We start from the raw sequence: 20900 nt of genomic DNA, 5'->3' as shown, positions 1-20900 counted from the left end.
TATAGGCTGGATCCACCCTTCATGTGAGGGGTGTGTTCCTAGCGGAGGCCATGACTTACCAGCTCAGCTACCACCCAGGCCCACATCCAGGGCTTTGAGTTGGCCCACACCAAAATCTACCCCATCTATGACCTGGTGGAGTGAGTGAAGGGACCTGCCATGTGGAACCATAGCCGTGGGGTCTCCATGACTGGAGCAACAGAAGAATATCTTAGGGAAATTTTGGTTGAGATTCCAGTATGGATGGTGTATCAGAAGTTAGAGACCTTGAAGCATTGCAATGAACATTTGCAACTAATGCTGTTTGGACAGAAGGGTCTGCTGCTCACTCACAGCAGATCCTAGAACCACTAAGATGAATGAATAGAGAAGCAGGGAAGATGAGGAATGAAGTGGTCTTTCTTCCTTTCCTTTCTTTCTTCTATCTTTTGGTTTTTTTGAGACAGGGTGTCTCTGTAGCTTTGGAGCCTGTCCTAAAGCTCACTCTGTAGACCAGGCTGGCTTTGAACTCATAGAGATCCCCCTGACTCTGCCTCCTGAGTACTGGGATTAAAGGTGTGCACCACCACTTCCCTGATAGTAAAAAATTTTTTGTTTGGAGGGGGCACTGCAAGGGGTGAATGGCAAATATGGAATGACTTGGAAATGAGTAGGATTAGGGTGTAAAATTCCTGAAGAATCAATAAAAAATTTGGAGGCCCATATTTCTGTATGGTGTGGCAGCCAGGCTCTGAAGCCATAGGCCCTCCTGAGGTGGTCATGTAGACCTGCAGACAACTTGCCACTAACCTCAACAATTGCCAGGATGTGCTACTCCTTCTCTTTTGTTATAAATGTAGATGCCTGCTGAAGCTGATGACCTAATAGCAGGTGCGATCACTAGCCGCCCATTCCCCAGAAAGAAAATATTAATGAGGTATCCACCTCCATGGAGCGGGGTGGGGGGGTGATTAAGGGATGTTGGATAATAAACACGGGTAGATCTTCAGGAAGAGAGAACCTTGAGATGCCCTTCCTTGATGACCGTGTAAGCTGTGTCTGGTTATTCCTTGCAGCTCCATACCAGTCCAGTTAGGGAAAATAGTTATCTATGTTGGGCCCCATGGGCTCTAACAAAAATTATGTTAAAAAGAAGAGAAATGAAAAGAAAAAAGGAATGGGAACATGCTTCCACTTACAATGTGCTGTGGGTCAGTAGTTCATACCCTGTCACTTGTGTTTTAACTAAACGCTGATTGGCTTAGTAACTCATGCTTCATATTAACTCTTATAACTTATATTAGCCCATAATTCTTGTCTGTGTTAGCCACGTGGCTTGGTACCTTTTTCGGCAAGGCAGTCACATCTTGCTTGCTCTGTGTCTGACTTCCTCTGTATCTGGGTGATGACTACAGACTGAAACTTCCCTCTTCCCAGAATTCCCGTTGCCCCGCCTCTACTTCCTGCCTGGTCACCCTGCCTCTACTTTCTGCCTGGCTACTAGCCAGTCAATGTTTCTTTAAATAGCCGGTGGTGGTGGTGGTGCACACTTTTAATTTCAGCGTCGGGAGGCAGAGGCAGGCGGATCTCTGTGATTTTGAGGCCAGCCTGGTCTACAGGAGCTAGTTCTAGGACAGGCTCCAAAGCTACAGAGAATCCCTGTCTTGAAAAAAAAATACAAGTGACAAGGATACAGACCATTGTCCCACAGCAACAATGCATAGATTTTCCCTTACTATCCAGGGAGAATTGGCCCAAGAACCTCCTTACAAATAAAATAGAATCCAGAGGTGCTCAAACCTTTTACACAAAATATTGTAGTATTTTCTTGTAAGCTGCACACATCTTCCATGTTGTCATCTGGATATGATGTGTTTCCACAAAAGACTCCTGTTCAGCTGGTGGACCAAATTATTGAGAAAGATTTGAATTATGAAGGCTCTGAACTAATCAATGGATTAGCCCATTGACATATTCATAAGGTCATTATTGGGAGGAGGCTAAAACTAGTAATTGGGACCTAATAGGGGGAATTCAGTCACCAGAGCATGCCCTTAGGTAGAACACCGCTCTCTTGCCTTCCTCTCTCTTGCTGCTTCCTGGCTGCTATGAAGTGAGCAGCCTCCACCACCTGGTGCTCCCACCACTATGCTGCTCTGGCTGTCTCTGGTCCCAAACAACGGAACCAGCTGACCTTGGACTTAAAATGAAGAAAATAAGTTCTTACTGCCTTTAACTGTTTTCTTAGGAGCTTTGGACATGGCAACTGTCGATACCTACTGCAGTGCTGATGTCCTACAAATAGCTCTCATGCTGGATGAGACTGGGGAATAATTTTTTAAATATGTATGCAAACAGCACAGAGGCTTTTTTGCCAAGTATTTTTACCAAGGGATGGAGGCTGCAGTAAACGGGATGGATGACCAACTACATTTTTAATTATGGAAGGAATTATTTCCACTCACAAGTCAGCTTGATAATAACTTGTGGGTTTCTCCTTGACTGTGAACTCCAGACTATAAAATACTCAGCATGCCCAGAGGCTATTTCCTGTGACACCCTCCCCCACTCCCCCAACCTCCTACCCCCCCAACCAGATAGGCCATTTCATATGGTTTTGGCAACTTACCCACTGAGTGATGGACAGGAAAAGTCAGTCTCAAAATCACAGATATGAATTTTTTGTTTCTAATTAAAGTTATAATAATATTTTAGCATACTATAAACCTTAAATCCAAAATTTTTCAAAATTTCCAAATTATCATTTTCTATTTTTTAAATGATCTTAAAGAAAGGTAGATTACTTGAAACAAAAATTTGAGGAGATATAGTCATAGAAGCTTAAAATCCAATTATGAACTTAACAATGTATTAATAAATGAACATTCAAAACATTTTGTGATATCACCAATTATACAGAGCTTTCAAATCTAAACTATCAACTAAAAACATTGGAAAGCTAACGTGCTTTTTCCAGTGTAGAAAACATGTTGACATGTTGCCAAGGTTGTAGGTTGATTGCTGTCAAGATGATTTTGTGTGTGTGTGTGTGTGTGTGTTTGTTATGCAGTGTGTGTATGTGTGCACAAGTATGTATAGGTACATGTGTATATAGTGTGGGTGGAGAACAGAGGTGAGCACTGGGTATGCTTTATGTATCTTATGGTTATTTTTGGTTTAGTTGGTTTTAATTGGGATCTCTTAGAGAATATGGAGCTTACAGATTGGTTGGGCTGGAGGACCCATTCCCCATCCCCCTGCAAACCCCACCACTGAGGAGGCAGATGCATTCTACTGCACCTCAATCTTAGAAGGATTCGTTTTCAACACATACATCATGCTGGCCTCAAACTCACAGAAATCAACCCAGCAAAACTTTCTCGGGGAGGGTGACAATATTGGAGATCTTACCACGGGTCCTCATGGGGTGCAGCATTCATTCCCCATCGCAGCCTAGCCTTGCCATAGAGATGTTTGCCAAAGTTGTCATACAGAGATTGGCATTAGCATTCCTGGCTGAACAAGACCCACCAGCTCACACAGCTACTTCCTTTGTATTCTCTGGTTTGTCATTATGTGTGCTTGAGTGTGTCTGTTTGGATATGTGTACACCCCCACGCTGCAGAGCTTTCCCTTAGAAGTTAGAAGAGGGTGTTAGACCTGGAGATGGAGTTATTGGCAATTGCGAGCTACCTGGTTGAGGAACCAGACTTGTATTCTGTGCAAGAGCAGAAACGCTCTTCACCCCTGAGCGTCTCTCCAGGGGCTGTGCCTTGTTTATCCCTCACAAAGATGTCGATATTACCAGCCGAGAGCAAGTGTGGAGACTGAACGACAGAGAAAAATTAGTGGGCTTCAGATTTTTTTGCAGTTTAGAAAATTTCTATTAAGAAGTCAGATATACAAAATCAATAAGAACCAAAGTATGGACCTTTTCAGTTCGTACAACTGGACAGTCACTTCTAGGAAGTGCCCTGTCGCAGCTAGAAGACCACCATTGTCATCTGAGGGGAAAGAGAAAACATGGGCTGCAGATGAAAACAAGCCTGATTCTGAAGCTGGATTGAAGGTTAAACTGAATATTTCTTTAGCTGTACTATTTCACCTAATGTTTAGTTTTCAAATTTGTAAGGCGAGAATGATAATTTTGTAGGATTCTCCGAACTATAAATTCCTAATGTAAACCTTTGTCTCTCTAAAAGGCTAGGTGATTTTCAAAACTATTGAAAAATGCTTGCAGAATCTGGGCTTGAGGTTTTTCCCATGGTATCATGTGACTACAGATTATCTTCCCTGTCATGTCCATGGGTCTTGGCAACACACAATGTTCTCTTCTAGAGAAACAAAGGAACATGCAGATCCTACTGAAGGCGGCCTCATTGAGCACAGTGGAGTGAGAAAGTACAGTGTGCTTCTAACTCAGGCCCTAGACCTTCAGACGGCCCCAAGCACTGTGGGCAAAAAGCATACATGTGCAGGTGTGCATTTTTCTCTAGTGAGGGTCATAGTGTCCAAATGATCAAAAGCATCCAGCGAGCAGAGCTCAGAACTCATGAATTACATACCTGCTTTGATCATCACGGAGTTTGACTTTCTTTTGATAAAAAGAGCCCAAGGGGCTGATGAGGTGGGTTGCTCCTCAAGCCTAGAGACCTGGTCCTCAGAACTCACATAGAAGAGGAAGGCAAAACAGCTTCACAAAGCTGCTCTCTGACTTCCACACACACACTGTGCCAGGGGAATCCCCCACATGTGCATTATGTGTACACACACGATAATTCTAAATAAAGAATTTGAGCCTTGCAAGAGTATCTCGAGTCAAGGCTTGCCAGCATTCTGTTCTCCTCTCCCCACCCTGCCTTGCTTTTCCTTCTCTTTTCTTTCTTCCTTCCCCTCTCATGCTCTCATCTCTCTTTACCTTTCTCCACTCTCCTTGCCCTCCTTCCCTCCCTCCCTCTGTCCCATCTATGTATGTATGTATGTATGTATGTATGTATGTATGTATGTATGTATGTATGTATCTATCTATCTATCTATCTATCTATCTATCTATCTATCTATCTATCTATCTATCTATCTATCTTCCTTCACTCAGGTTCATGTTATGTGACACAGGCTGGCCCTAACTTTACAATCCCCCTGCCTCGGCTTCTTGCCTGCTAGGATTACTGGCATGTACTACTAGGTTCATCCAGAGTTTACAATTCAGAGCTTTCTAGTCTCTGCCTGGAAGAAGACTGTGCTCACCAAATTTTACTAAGCTTAAGAATAATCTGGATACAGCAAGCAAATAAAGTATGGCTGGACATTAGGTAATATAAAGAATAAACCATGGTTGTTTTGTTGGTGCTAGTATAACAGAATTTTCCAATAATATAATTTTGAACAGAAGAAAATGTTTTATTGCCTTCTCCAGACCATGCAAATATTCATTATTTCATTTTATGACAAAGGTGACAGAATGATGCCCAAGCGAGAATGAGAACTAAAGAAGGCCTGAAGTTTGCTGACCTAACACTGGTAGTCAATGGCCGCTCTGCAGAACAACCCTCAGTTTAACGTTCATCAGGAAAGTGCTTGAATTTCCAACCATGGCGCTAATATCTCGGTAGACAGTAAGTCTGAATAAGTCTTGTGAAGTATTCTCTCTGCCATGGTTTAGTATCACATTTCCTCCTAGGTGTGACAGTGACACTGTGGTTTTCCTGCCCCTCCTCCGTTACACTTCCAGACCTCTGAGAAGCTACAGAGATATGGCCCAGCTTCCTACATGTTCCGACACTGGTCACTCTTCTCATCGCTGTGACCAAATACCCTACAAAAGCAAGCAATGTAAGGAAGAAGGGGCTTGATTGGGCTAACAGCGTAAGAGCACAGACTTCCTTGTTGAGGAAGGAAGGCCTGGCCGCAGGAGCTTGAGGCATCGAGACACATTTTATCTGCTGTCAGGAAACAGAGAAATGAACGCTGCTGCTGGGGTCATTTGTTCCCTCTCTCTCTCTCTCTCTCTCTCTCTCTCTCTCTCTCTCTCTTTCTCTCTCCCTCCTTCCCTCCCTCCTTCTCTGTCCCTCCCTCCCTCTCTTTCTCTCCCTCCTTCCCTTCCTCCTCTTCCTTTTCCTCTCTCTCCCTCCCCCATCTCTCTCCAGGGTCAGTCTTCCTCCTCTTCCTCTTCCTCTCTCTCCCTCCCCATCTCTCTCCAGGGTCAGTCTTCTCTCCTCTCCAAGACTTTAAACATCTCCTGGCAAGGCTGGGCTTTTTTAGCTGGGCTGCCTTATTAGAATCAAGGTGTCCTATCACAGTACCCTGAATGAGATGCTTTAGAAACAATATAACCTTATTTCTCACAATTCTAGAGAGTAGCACGTTCCAGAGCAAAGTACTAAGAGATCCAGTGTCCCGTGTGAGCCTGCTCCTCAGTGGCACCTTCTGGCTGTAACCTCATGTGATGGAAAGGGGATGCCTTCTTTCTGGAGTTTCTTTCAGAAGGACACTGATCCCATTCATGAAGCTCTACCCCCTCAGATCCAGTCTTCTTCTCCAGAGCCCCACCTCTTTATGCTGTCCCCCTTGGAGGTAACAGTTCAACAAGTGAATTTGAGGGAGGCGCACACACTCACGCTGCTGTTCGGCCCATCCATCATGCTGTCTACGCTGTCTGTGAGATTCTGGGTAGGGACAAACCTAAGAAACCCTCAGTGGTTCCTTCCTGAGAGCTCACCAATAACTTCAGTACAAATCGAGAACCTCTCCCCAGCCAGCTTTTGCACCCTAGTTTTCTTCCTGAATGTCCCCAACACGGCCCCTAAAGTTCTCCTCTGAGCCCAGTCCTTCCATTCTTCCTTTAGCTTACGTTTCATTGTGTTGATCTATAAGATTTGGTTTTGTCTCACAGAGATATAATCTATTGGTTTCATTATTTGGACAGCTAAACAAATAAGGCCTTGCTTATCAGAAGTGCTCAATAAATATTTAGGAACAAGGAAAGAGACATCTGGGCAGTTACTTATTTAAATGTGAATATTCTGGAATCTTGCTCACCAAGATTCTGTGAATCAGTATGTTCCTTAAGCTTTGACCCCTCTTATGAAAACTGTGTAAATGAAAAGGGCTGAGAGTAACTCAATGATTTGTATTCAAAATATATTTTGATGACTGGACCTACACAGGTGCACAAATTTACATTTTTGAAAAGTTTTTTTTGTTCCTTTTTTAATATTCAGATTTTTGAGACAAACTCATGCACTCCAACTTCAAACTTTTCCTTTTGTGTGTGAGTATCCATGACGACACTTGTGTGTTTTTGTGTCCATGATCACATACGATCACACATGTTTGTGTGCATTCATGATCATGCGTGTACTTGTATGTCCATGATCATACATGTGTATGTACATCTGCATTTGTGTAGGAGAATATGCGTGCTAGAGCCTGTGCCACCCATCAGGTGTCTTCCACAGTTAATTCTCCATCTTAGACACGGAGACAAGGTCTTTTACTTGAATCTGGAGCTCATTGATTTGGCTTGACTAACTAGGCAGCTTGTTCTGGGAATCCTGCCTTTGCCTCTCACACTGGGGTTACAAGTGGATGAACCTGGATTTTGCAGGGGTAACTGAACTCTGGTCCTCATGCTTACGTGCTTACACTGAGCAACACCCCAGCCTTGAATTTATAGTTTTTGAGAATGAATGAAAATCATGAATGGAGAGCTGATTTGCCTTTCTCTCATGTAGCCCAGGCAGGTCTCAAGCTTGCAGTGTAGCTATTAATGGCCTTAAACTTCAAATCCTGTCTCTTCCATCCAAGTGCTGGACCTACAAGTGTGCCACCTATGTCTGGTTTGTGTAGGACTTGGTACAGAGCCTAGCACTGTGCACCTTAGGCAATGGAGATGAGCTACATCTCCATCCCAACAACTGGTTTTTATTAGCAAAATTTGGCAGAAGTTTAGGCTGGGGACTCTGATTTATTATTAGAACCAATTAGTTGCACGAGCCTGGTGGTGGTGGCGCACGCCTTTAATCCCAGCACTCGGGAGGCAGAGGCAGGTGGATCTCTGTGAGTTCGAGGCCAGCCTGGTCTACAAGAGCTAGTTCCAGGACAGGAACCAAAAAAATACGGAGAAACCCTATCTTGAAAATCCAAAAAAAAAAAAAAAAAAAAAAAAAAAAAAAAAAAAAAAAAAAAAAAAGAAAAAAAAAGAAAAAAAAAAGAAAAAAAAAGAAAAAAAAAAGAAAAAGAAAAACCAATTAGTTGCACGAAATCGCAAATGTCAACATTTAGAGAACTCAAGACTTATTCAAAACGTATCAGCTAGCTCTTTCTGCTTTTACTGGCTACTTCACTAAACTCATAATTTACCAGTCACTTTTTAATGAGCATGACTTTTATCGAAGTGCTTATTAAAGGCATTTGATATCGCAAGCATTAGGCTAGACACTAGTGGAATAGAGCTAAGCCCAAGAAATAGCTTTGTAGCCAACATTTTCACAGCAGAAAAGAAAACCAAGGACTACAATGTCATCATCCCTGGGCTTCCAGAAGGAGTTCTTCCATGTCAGCCTTAAAACCCATGCACACACCCGCTGGTGAGACTTTGATGAATCTTGAGACTTTTGTCTTCTGCCCTCTTTGTTCCCTAGCTTCTTTGGCTTAGAGAAATCACTCTGCAAAACTTCCTAGGTCCCAGTTTTTGGCACTTCCTCCCACACTGGAGCGCCAATGGCAAAACCACTCAGTTAGCTTGGCACTCAGAGGCAGTCCACACGTTAAGGGGAAATACGGCCAGTTGTATAGTGCAGTTTCCTTACGATAAAAAGCACAACACAAGCAGAGATGACTTTCAGTGTCTGGGGCACAATGTGGTAAGGTAGAAGGGGTAGATGGGAAATCTGGTGGGAGACAATAGTGATAAACACAGCCTTGATTTTTAAGTACCCCAAAGCCTTTTCCTGTGTGAGCTCCAGGGCACTGAGCCCTATCTCAGCGTCTCTGGACCTTGATTCCCCCACCTATAAAAGTCAGGGCTTGGACTTGGCGATCTCCAAGGTGCCTTCCAGCTTTAAAAGTCTGATAGAAAGTAGATACAACATTAAGTCATAAATATTATATGGCTATTATATGACCTAATGTCAGAGTCCACCTGGGCTGTCTTTCCCTTGTCGAGCGCTGGATGCTCTGTGGAATTGTCTTATTGCTAATATGTGGATATGGAATGAAAAAGTGGAAGTCATTTTCTGCGTATGGTAAAGCAGAAAAAACTTGGATGTAAAATTAAACAGTTAATGGTTCTACAACAGAATTTGGGGTGAGGGTGGGCGTTGAGGTGGCAGGAAACACAGCACTGTGAGCTGTTGACATAGTTTGGACAGGTCCCATGGTGAGAATTAATGTCACTTCCTCATTTGTATTAGAGTGTTGGTCACTGGCAAGACATGTCAGGAATGCTTACTATCACGTGTTAGGTCCTAGGAACGCTGGGAAAGCAGCAGCCTGGAGACTCCATCACTTGGCCTGATTACAGGTGAGCTTACAGCTTACTTAGGACTTACGAAGATTAAACAGTGTGACAAAATCATAAACAGTTAAATTTCCGCAATAAATATTGAAGGATTCCAGCTGCGTATTAAAACTTCTATGCGTGTTCGTTGTTAGGAAATTCTCAAGGAATGAAAACAGAAAATGACATTGTGGAAGTGCTTGCCAAATTCCTAGTAAAAATAGTGTTGTCTGTTTAGAGGAAGTGTAATACTGGTATTTTAGATAAAGTGTTGTGTGTGTCTTGGGGTTTCACAGTGCCAGATTATTAAGAAAACTGTTCCAGACTCCTTTAATAAAAAGAGATATATTCATAGAGCATTATCATTCCCAATGGCAGGAGTTTATTTTTTTAAGTAACATCTGTCTACTTATCTATCATTTGTTTTTTTATACATGTATCTATAATCTAGAATATACCTATCATTTGCATATCTACATTGTACTGTTTTTATCTACCGTCTATCTGAAATCTCTCATCTTTGGGGAAACAAGAAAGGAAAGAAACAAAACAACCATATTATTTCTCTATTTTAAAATTGAGACCCAGGCAAGTCCATCTTTAGAGAGCATGTTTTCTCGCCTGGGATCAGAGTCTCTAGTACACACTATACCCAACTTCAGGCTTTTAAACATTGTGAGTGCCAGCACAAGACAGAAAAAAGAAAGTGTAAGAGTCAAAGAAATTTGGAAAGCAATGCTTCATTCTTCCAGGGGCTTCTTCGAGAGGCAGAAGATGGCTGTGATGCCAGGGAGGGACAGAGGGAAGCAGGGAGCAAGTGATGGGGCAGTCAGAGGCTGGGTCTTGCATTTTTTAAAGAAGTGCCGGTCAAGGTGATGATAAAAGTCCAGCAAAGCTCTGAGAATAAGTTTCCATACACCCGCCAACACCAATCTCCCCAAGCAGGTACAACAATTGTGGATTTCACATTTATATAGCTCTGTCACACATGTGGAAACGTGGTCTGAAAATTTGGTGTATGCGACTGATGCCGTTTGGAGAGGGGTTCCCAAGCTTTATGGCTTGGTCACATCTCTCAGCCTGGTATAGGAGAGTTAAAGAAACATGTGTGTTCTTGGTTTGCTAGGACTGGTGTATGTGTGTGTTTGAGGGGTGGTGTCGGCAGAGTTGAGGTCAATCGTGTCTTTCTTGACTGTGGTTGCCCTTGTCTTTTGAGACAGGATCTGCTATTGAATCAGGAGCTCTTTGGTTGTCTAGGTCTCCAGCTGTCCAGAGCTATTGCTCCTGTTTTCTCATGGATGCTGGGATTGAACTCTGGTCCTCATACGTCTATGGGAGGCACTTTACCTACTGAGCCAATCATCGCAATCCTTTGTTGTTTCCCACACATACAGTGTTTGTCTTTTAAGAAGGAAGTTTATTATCTGTACTACGAGTGGTGTGGATCTTTGTGTTAATCAGCAGCTACTGCAAATAGAGTTTCTCTGATGGAGACTGAGAAATGTATCAATGTAGTGTAACAATAAGTCACCAGGAGCTAGTCAATTCTATGTCCATACTCTGTCTATAGCAGAGCAATAGTAGATGGTTCTTCCCTAAAGCCTATGACTGGAGCAGCCACAGGTTCTAGGCCTGACAATGGCTCCAGGTACATCTTGGGGAGTAGGACTTGAATCCAAACAGGAAGTAGGCCATTATTGCCATGATATTCTTTGCGCTGTTGCACCTGTGCGGGCCGTCATTACTGCAGTTAGCACTCAGGGTGCACAGCTGGGGAAGACTGATGATTGCTTTTCTCCTCGGATAGTGCGCATGGGCCCACAACTAGTCAAGGTAGAAGATACAAGACTGAAACAGTCAGCCCTAAGCGGGACTTCTCGATCTCACTCTCTTCTTCAGAGGGTCAGCGACTGCTAGGCAAGAGGGTGCAGAAAGTGTGAGGGTCAGAGCTGGCGAATGCTGACAAGCAGGCTGTGTCTGTTATCTGGACACGGCAGAACAACAGCACACATTACGTCAAAGCCTTAGTGACAGTGTACACGAGACCTTTGCAAGCTCAGGATAGAGAACACCCCATCAAATGAGCCCCCCCCCGGCCCTTGCCCGGGTCGTAGGTTAATCTTCATTATCTGTCCGGCTAGAGTTAGAATCACCTGGGAGACACATTCCCCAAAAAAGTGTTTTCAGAGCTGTTTAACTGAGGGTGTTAAGATGCACCCTAAACATTGGTGACACCGTCCCATGGGCTGGGGTCCCAGCTTGTACTTAAAAAAAAACAAAAAAAAGAGTCAAGACAAGCTAAGCACCAACATTCACCTCGCTGCGCTCCACACCTAGTCATAGCCTTAAAACTGTGGCCACCACGCATTTCCTGCTGTGACAGACCGCACCCTCAAACTGTAAGCCAAACCAATCCATCTTTCGGCTGCTTTTTTTTTTTGAGCATTTTGCCATAACAACAAGAAGTGGAACTAACACACGCTTTCCTGGAATAATTGTCAGTGTTTGAAGGCTCTGGTTTTTGAGATGGTTTATGTCTAATAATGCATAGCTAGGAAAGAAAGGCCTGCCTGGACAGAACAGGGAACAAGACTCCCCACTGCACATTCATAGTTAAGAGCAGATAGAAATGAATGCAACCATATTTGCTTATGCTTAGTTCCCCCTCTGCACTTACAAGATTCAGAATTCCCTGTCTCCTTTAGTGGGCTGGATCGTTCTACATTTATTAAGAGAATTAAAAAAAAAAATTCCTCACAGGCAAACTGATCTAGGGACCTATCATTGAGTCTCTCTCTCTCTCTCATACACACACACACACAAATACACACACACTTTACATATGTATATACATACATACACACATCTTTTCTCCCTACACTTTTATATATGTATATATATACATACATAAATACACACATAATCTCTCTCACACACAAACACTTATATATATATATACACATACATACACATGTCTTTCTCACACACATTATATATATATACATACACACATCTCTCACACACACTTACATATACATACATATATATACATACACCTCTCTCTATCTGTCTCTGTCTCTCTCTTTCTCACACACACACATTCATACGTACACATGTGCTGCTTTTCTTATCCCTGTCTTTTGTTTCACATATCTTTTTAAAAGATTCTTTTTTATTCTCTTTGGTGGAACAAATTTTCTGATAATAATTTCAAAGATGACCATTTTCCTATTAATTTCAACTATGAACTTGACACAGCCCAAAGTAATTCTGATGGAGTCTCAACTGAAGGATCACCTAGACCGTACTGGGCTGTAGGCATATTTGTAGGGAGTGTGTGTGTGTGTGTGTGTGTGTGTGTGAGAGAGAGAGAGAGAGAGAGAGAGAGAGAGAGAGAGAGAGAGAGAGATACTGATTGGTATGAGAGGGCTCAGGCCAGTGTGAATGGCACTATTCCTAGGCAGTTGACCTGGGCTGTATAAGAAAGTTAAACAAGCAAGCCAGAGGAAACCAGGCAGTTATGGGCATTCCTCCAGGATCTGGACTTTATCTCCCTTAGTGATGGACCCGTTACCTGGAAGTATAAGATGAAGCAAATCCTTCCGTCTCCAAGTTGCTTTTGGTCATGGTCTTTATCACGGCAAGGAAAAGGAAAGCGGGACGAGCTAGGTTTTTGAACCTTATCCATCTGAAGATGTCCACCACTGTCCTGTCCTCCCCATCAAAGGTTAGAGTTAGACAGGACTTTCCACTTGAAAGCATCTCCCTTAGAACCTCCGTGCTGATAAGAAGTACACAGCCGAGCTAGCATGTTCCAAGTAGCTTCCATGCTCTGAAATTCTACAATCATGTGTTTGAGTGTGATATTTTGTTGTTCTTTTTGTTGGGTACCAAATGAGAACTTTCAAACAAAAGCTACTGGAACAACTTCTACCGTGCTATTTTGTTCTTTATTTCCTTCCATACTTTATACAGCTCTCCTGTTAGTCGCACAGTGGTACTTCGTAATGTACCTTCATGTTCCTTAAGTTTCCTGCTGTTGCAAGAACAACAAAACAAAACCAAACCAAATGAACGAACAACCTGCCCTGCCCTGATCTTCTATCATATAAATTTGCCCTTCCATTAGAGTTAGTATATGCAGAACCTGAGTTCAAATCCTGGCTCAGCCACTTATGACTGTGTTGCTCTGGATAAAATTAAACCTTTCTGTTCTTCTGTTAGTCTCATGTAAAATAAATATGCTAATAATATTGACTACTTTGTTAGGCAATAAATATTAAATATGTAAATACATTAATATTTTCTTAGTCCATTTTGACTAAAATAAAAATGCCTCAAAGTAAGTAATTTTAGATACAACAGAAATTTATTTCTATGTCCAAGACCAAGGTACTAGCATTTGAGTGGGTTAAAACTGCTCCACAGAGAGAACACCTTGTGTCCTCAAGGGCACAAGGGCACTCCTTTCGTTAACAAGGTATAGTGATACTTCATGTCTAATAAGACAGCTGCACTGATCATCCTTACAGACCAGGCAGTGGTGACACACACCTTCAATCCCAATAGCCATGCTAGTTCACCATAGACATTGGTCGATGGTAGTGCGAGCCTTTAATCCCAGCCCTAGAGAGGAATATAAGACGGGAGGAGGCAGTTCTCAGTCTCAGTCTCAGTCTGAGATTCCTGGAGGCAGGATCGCCATTTCAGACTGAGGTCGAGGTAAGAGCCAGTGGCTGACTGCTTTGATTTTTCTGACCTTCAGGTTGAACCCAGTTCCTGTTTCTGAGTTTTTACTAATCGTGTTACACCAAGGGCTCTGCCTTCATGTTCTCAGCACTTTCCAGGGGCACTGCATCTTCATACCATCACTGCTGAGTTCATGCTGCAACATTTAATAGTAAGAGCTCCACAAATATTCAGAACACAGCCAAAGCTTAGAAAAGTATGCATGATATTTATGATTTATTATACTGATTATAAAATTATTATCTTAATTTATATAATTATATTAACATATGTTTTTATCTCAATATATTCTTTTAAACATTTGTGTGTGTGTGTGTGTGTACATCTGCACTTGTGCATGTGAAGGGCAGAGGTCAACACTGGATGCATTTCTCAATCACTTGCCAACTTAATCTTTGAGACAGTGGCCCAGCACCTATGCACAGTGCTGAAGTCAAGAGAGGATGCATACTGCTGAGTCTCCAACTGTCACCATATACCTAAAATAATCTTTTTTTTTTTTTTTTTTTTTTTTTTTTTTTGAGACAGGATTTCTCTTTGTAACAGCTCTACCTGTTCTGGAACTATCTCTGTAGACCAGGCTGGCCTCGAACTCACAGATCTGCCTGCCTCTGCCTCTTGAGTGCTGGGGTTAGAGGCATGTACCAGTACCTTGGCTCTATCTAAAATGATCTTACTGTTGACTGCCTACAAGCTTGGTTGCCTCTGTGATGTGAAGGATTGTGTGCTCCAGGCTCTCAGGGCCTAATACTGCTTTTACACAGAATGAATCAACGAATCAACGATGCCCCTTGGTTACTCACCACAATAATCATGCCTGTTCACGAGGCCTCCTTCAGCCCAAATCTCAGCCATGCAATTTGCTGCTCCACTGCCATCCAGCCTTGCTGACTTAGGCCATCTAGACAGTGCTCAGAAAAAGTGGCCAGTTGATGCTTCTTGTTTTGGATTCTTAAGGTATGTTTAAAAATATTTTTTCTGATCTAGACATGGTGGCTCAACATTTGTGAGGATCAAGAGTTCAAGGTCATCCTCAGCTATGTAGTGATTTAGGAGCAAGCCTGGGCTCCATCTGCCACCCTATACATGAAATTGTTATTTCTGATGTCCATGTTGTGATTTGAGTTGGCACATAGATTTGTTATTAAATAACACTGAACATGAAGGGGAGAAGATGTCCTTCTTTGACTTGTCTCTCTTAGAAATACTTTCAAGATACGAGAATATTTCAAATATATGTAAACATACCACAAACAATATAATGAATGCCCATAACTTGCAATCTATATTTAACAATTCCAAATATTTAACAATATTTGCTTCAACTTTTACAAGCAAAGCAAACCCATAGCCATCACCGTGCCTCCTTGCCTTCCACCTTTTCCTCTTCTTTCACCTCACTGACCTGTTGGCGTGCGCCCTTCCCGCCTGTGCCTGTGTTATCACATACTTACTCCATAGATAAACAGCAGACAGGTGTGTTTCCTGGCCCCCAAGAGAGGCCTGAATGGTCTCAGCTCCCCCAGTCCTAGATCCTGTCAGGAATAAAATGCCACCTTGGCCAAATCCTGAATGCCCATGCTACTTGCTATTCTTTCTTTCCTGTCAGTTATCATCATGTGTCTAAAATAATCTTGGTTGCTGGCCTCTTGCTCCATGCTTCTTCTTGTCTGCCTTTGTGAGGCTGGGCTTTCATATTCCCTGGGAGTTTTCTGGAAGAAACTCAGAGTCTGGAGAAACCTATTGTCAAACTAACTATAGTGGTAGAGATTTCGTTTCCATTATGTTTATTTGAATGATTTCCTTTCCATAAGAGTGGGTATGTCTAGTGTTGTGGAGAAGACTGCTTGGGCATGGGTTTAAGCCAATAGAAAGTCTTTATTAGCCAGCCAGCAACTCTACTGGGTGTTCAGGATCCCAGTGCACCCCTAGCCTTTCTCAGGGTGAGCTTTTAAGCACAAAAGCCATGTCCTGGGTTGACAAACTTTAGTTAGCAAGAACAGTTAGCCAGGAACAGAACTACAAAAGCCCCAAAGCAAGCACATTTAGAGACTGTCCTAGAACTATGGACTTTGATGGATTAGGCCTTTGTTGTAGTTTTGGCAGGTGGTGTGGTCTACATGCTAAGTTTTCCAGACTGAATGATACTTCAACATGGAGTCAGTTATGCCAAGGTCTGGGACCTACTAAGGTCTGGGGCCCTATTAGATCTGAACTTCTTTTTATAGTAGTGTCTTATGTTTTCTTTTAAATTAGACAAAAACAAAAGAGTTGTAGATAAGAGCGCAGATAGTATTCAGAGAGAAAGAAATCAGGGGCGTTGTGTTGAACAGTCGAAATCTGATACACCTGGCCTACAGAGGAGAGTTTGATGTTCCTAAACAGGACGTGCAAAGCTCCCCCTGGTCCTACCTCGGCTCTGCCCTCCTCCCAGGAGGTACCACCCTTCACCTGCAGCTGCTTCCCTTATTCTCTAGGGTACATTTCTTTGAAGCTGTTTTCTGGAGCCATCACTCCCGCCTAAGCTAAGCCAGTCTCTCAGGAGTCCTCTCTGGCTCAGAGGTGGGGCTTCCTCTGTAGCAATCACAGTAGTGTGTGCTGTTCTGAACCAATTCTAGAGCCCAAGTAGAATTTTGTGCCAGTTATTAGGGTCGGGGAGAAGATCATTTCGTGATGTTTCACTTAACTCTACACTTTTCAGGGAAAAGGTGTTTATCTCCTATTTGCAAGCTCGAAGTTTAAAAAACCATCCTGCTTACAAACCTCAATACCTAATCTAGAATTATTTTCTTTTACTTGGAGACATGCTAACCTGCTGCCTAAATGAAGGGTGAGAATAAAAAAGATGACACACGAGGGGCAAGCAGTAGTGCTGGGTAAAGGTGGCTTTGGTGCCTTTCCTTCACAGTGATTTAAGGCTCAGCACCCATTAAGTGAGCTGAATGACTTCATTAGGAACTTCAGATAGAGACCTTTAAATATCTTTAAAAAAATAAAAAATACTCAGCATATAGCTTTTAGCGGCCTAGCTCTCAGACCACTGCTGGCATTTGCATGTTGGGGGAACTGCACTTTGGTGTCAGGGATGGTTATACAGGGCATGATCCACCAGAGTGAATTCAGGCCCAAACAGTCCAGCCAACACTAACGGCATTAACATGGGTTTGTTCCTTCATCCACCTGACGTATTATGAAGCTCATATTTAGTTTACAGGTCATGATTTAAGAAGTAACAGCAGCCCAGGCATTGGTATACATTTTTAATCTGAGTACTTGGGTGTTTGCAGGGGGGTGAGTTCAAGGCCATCCTCAGCTCCACAGTGAGTTAGCAGTCACCCTGTGGTCAATGAGGTCCAGTCTCATAACCAAACCAAGCTAACCAACCAATAAAATAAAGAAAAGGAACCTCTCTTTACCCTACCCCAAAGAAAACAAAACAAAAAGCAAAGTAAAAAACCAAAACAAGAAGTGCACTTGGCCTCTTGTCTCAAATGTGGAAGAGAACACTCTCAGAGCTGTTGATGGACTGAAGGGAATGATTAGAGTTCAGAATTAATGTTTTCTTTAAATGTATTTTGCGTGGTCAAACCAGGAGAAAGAAAGGTCCACTTGGGGGTTGGGGAAGTGACTTCACTCTTTTGATAGCAGAAAGTCCTGTTACCACTGCAAACATGCAGCTTTTGAGTGAAAAAGCCGGCGAAATCAAATCGCTCGCATGTCATGTCTTATTCTCCCTGAGCCAAACTTTCTCATCAATCTGTGTGGGTCACCGGGGAAAAGCCGCAGAGAAGGAAACGCTGCCTTTGGCGGCAGTGTGTCGGCCAATTAATGTCGGTCTGGGAGTCACCTGAAACCTTCGAGCTACTGCACCCAGGGAGCAAGCCTCGCTTTTCAATTCGGTCATTTCCATGGGGAATTGCGGCACGCGCAGGTCCTGGGTGTGGCGATGTCGAGACGAAGCTCACATCTCCAGACTTTCCACCTTCTGGCCAATCTACACGGCTGAGATACTACGGATAATCCCGGCCTGCCTTCCTGCAACTCCCGGACCGCGAATGACCGCGACCCCGTGACCACTGCCCAGTGCCAAAGCCAGGCTGCGTGCTCCGCGCGTGTGAGCTTCTCCCCAACCCGCTCTGCGCTGGGAGGCGGATCCCCTTCCCTGTGCACAAGTCCTTATATGCACCGGTTGCACCGGCCCGCCTTTACTCCAGCCCCACAAATAATTAATGGGGGAGGAAGGACGCTGCTGTCTTTTCCCGCTGCCTCTCCTCACCAGCCTTTTCACCATTAGAGCATCTCAACCCAGTCAAGAAACCCCAAGATGCGATCGAAGGGCCATTTTGGTGCATTGCACAAATTGAACACGTTAAAAAATAGCCTTCGGGTTCCTGCACAGCGAGGTTCAAGATAGTCTCTTCCGATTCAGTACTATTAACCCGCAAAAGCAGGGGCGGAAAGGGTGCGCGCCCCTCCCCCTCCCTGGCTAGTGCGGAGGGACCCGGTCAGGAAGCGCGGCCTCTCCCCAGTCGGAGACCACGCCTCCGCCCCCCCCCCCCCACTCCTCCCAGGAAGCGGTGATAGACAGTTCTGTGTGGTTCTCCACCCCCACCCCCCCAGCTGAGTGGAGGAGTTGATATGTCTCATTATAACAGCCAATGCAGCCGCCATCCACGCACAAGCAAAGAAGCATGTCCCATTTAAATACACCCACGCAGCCCCAGCGCCCTTAGCCGATCAGGGCGCGCAGCCCACACGCACCGCGGCTCCGGGCTTGGAGGTCCGCGCAGGTCGGGCTCCGGGAACCAGCGGATCGACGCTCACAGAAGATCGGAATCCGACTCTGGTTGGGGGCCCGGGTGGGCGGGGGAGGCTGGGCCCCGGGCCTCTCTGGCGGACAGCCGCATGAGGACGCGAGCGAAATAGACCAGGGTGGACTTGCCAAAGGCAGACTCCTCGGGCTGGTTTGGTCCATTTCTCCCGCGAAGAGTCGACATGGCGAGCGACTCCCCAGCTCGCAGCCTGGATGAAATCGATCTCTCCGCCCTGAGGGTGAGCAGAACGTGTTTTTTCCTTTCTTTCTAATGGTCTGAGGCTGGGCGAGGGAACGTTCCCTGGTTTCCTGTTCTGATTCCGGGGCAGCTGATGGGGTCCTAGGCTGAGCCTCTACCCCTACAGCAGAGGCTGGGCTGCCCTTGTGCTGCTTGGCTCTTCCCGAGGCTCCGCAAGGAAGCCGGTGGAGCTTATGTCAGTTTCATCTTCGGTCGGTGTAAGAGAATTGCATGAAAGGCGTGTGTGTGTGTGTGTGTGTGTGTGTGTGTGTACCCGAGCAACCATCTCCTGCCAAGGCGCGAGACCCGACTGCTCCTTGCTGCAAAAAAGAATCTCCTCAAGAATAAAGGCGCTGGTCCCTCAGGTTTACCAGCTACCTGCAAGATGCCATCGTGAGTCTAGCTGTCCCCACCAGCTGACCCTGCCGCTCCAAGAGGGCAGTAATTGCTGTTCCGGGCTGGTCTGGTAGATGGCAACTGACTCCCCTCCCGGGTTCTGTCTCCGGTGCGGGGGCTCAGGCTCGGCGCTTCCCTAAACGCCAGGCTACACTCACCTTTAGCTACGGTTTGAACTCAACCCTGCCCATGCCTTTCTAACTCGGTGACTGTGACCTTTCAGTTTTATGGCTGAACTTCAGCAGGTGAAAGGGACGCCTTAGCAGCTTCTCCTTACCACACCGGAACTCCCTGGAGAGACTGTGTGTGAGTGGTGTGTGTGTGCGCGTGGGTGTGTTATGTGTGTGTGTTTCCCGGGTCTGTGACCAGTCCTTTGTAGAACACCTTCCCTTCCCCCAGCTCTGCCGCTCTGCCTCTATCTTCTCCCGAAACACCTCAGACGTCGGTTCCATTGTATTGAATAAGACTTTACTGATCTAGAATCCATTTTGCTGTTGTTTGGAGCTCATACTGCCAGGAATCCCTTTGCAGCCTCGACGCTTCCCCACCCCCACCCCTAATCCCAGCACACTCCTTCGGGGAAGGGAGCCTAACGCTCTTGCCATTTTAATTAGATACTGCCTGCCAGGAAGGGGGTAAGAAGGGGTGGTGGCGGTGGCAGCAGCGGGGATCTGAGAAAGACTGAACACCAGTCTCAGTACTAGTTTCTTCCTCTCCCGAACTAAAAATAAAATAAAGAACAAGTGCATCTGCTTGATGCCCGGAGGGTATCTGAGACTGAAGGGATGGTGTCACGTCACCGACTGCCAGTATGGGTGGAAGGCCAGTGGTCCTCAGGAACACACTGTTGGGCTGATGCTAAATCTCGGGGCCATTTACCTGTGTTTCCTGCCCTTACCTCTTTCTCCACAGACGTTTTAAAAAGCTAGTTACCTGTCGATCGAAGTGATACTTTTCTTCGGGCTCTGTGAGCCTCTTTGCCGCCCGCCCACACCTTGACTCCTTGGCCCTTTCCTTATCTTTTGGTCCAGGGAGGTGAGGATTCAGAGAGGCAGTGCTCAGGTTGAGTACTGACTGCCCTTTGAAACGGGCTGCGGCGATAGTGGAGCAGCAAAGGCTCATTCATGCCTGAGTACAGTACGCCGTCTGTTCCTCTAATGCCCAAAGGCCACATCAGGAACCAGTGGGCAGCTAAGTGTGGGGGCTGGGAACAGAGAGGGAGCTTA

General features: G+C 44.7%; 1 protein-coding gene across 6 annotated transcripts in view; it reads left to right on the top strand.

Annotated features, from left to right (window-relative positions):
* The first annotated feature begins 18881 nt into the window (after window positions 1-18881).
* Tnik (TRAF2 and NCK interacting kinase) overlaps window positions 18882-20900 on the top strand; it is a 385833-nt gene continuing 383814 nt past the window's right edge. For all 6 annotated transcript variants that reach the window (XM_057756804.1, XM_057756803.1, XM_057756801.1 and 3 more), the window contains exon 1: window positions 18882-19279. In XM_057756804.1, the coding sequence (XP_057612787.1) occupies window positions 19223-19279 (57 nt within the window). In that variant the 5' untranslated portion in view covers window positions 18882-19222. The remainder of the gene's footprint in view (window positions 19280-20900) is intronic.

Source organism: Chionomys nivalis, chromosome 24 (assembly GCF_950005125.1).
Source record: "Chionomys nivalis chromosome 24, mChiNiv1.1, whole genome shotgun sequence".
Classification (NCBI taxonomy): domain Eukaryota; kingdom Metazoa; phylum Chordata; class Mammalia; order Rodentia; family Cricetidae; genus Chionomys; species Chionomys nivalis.
The sequence above is the reverse complement of the archived record's forward strand: the minus strand, read 5'-3'. Positions and strand labels throughout refer to the sequence as shown.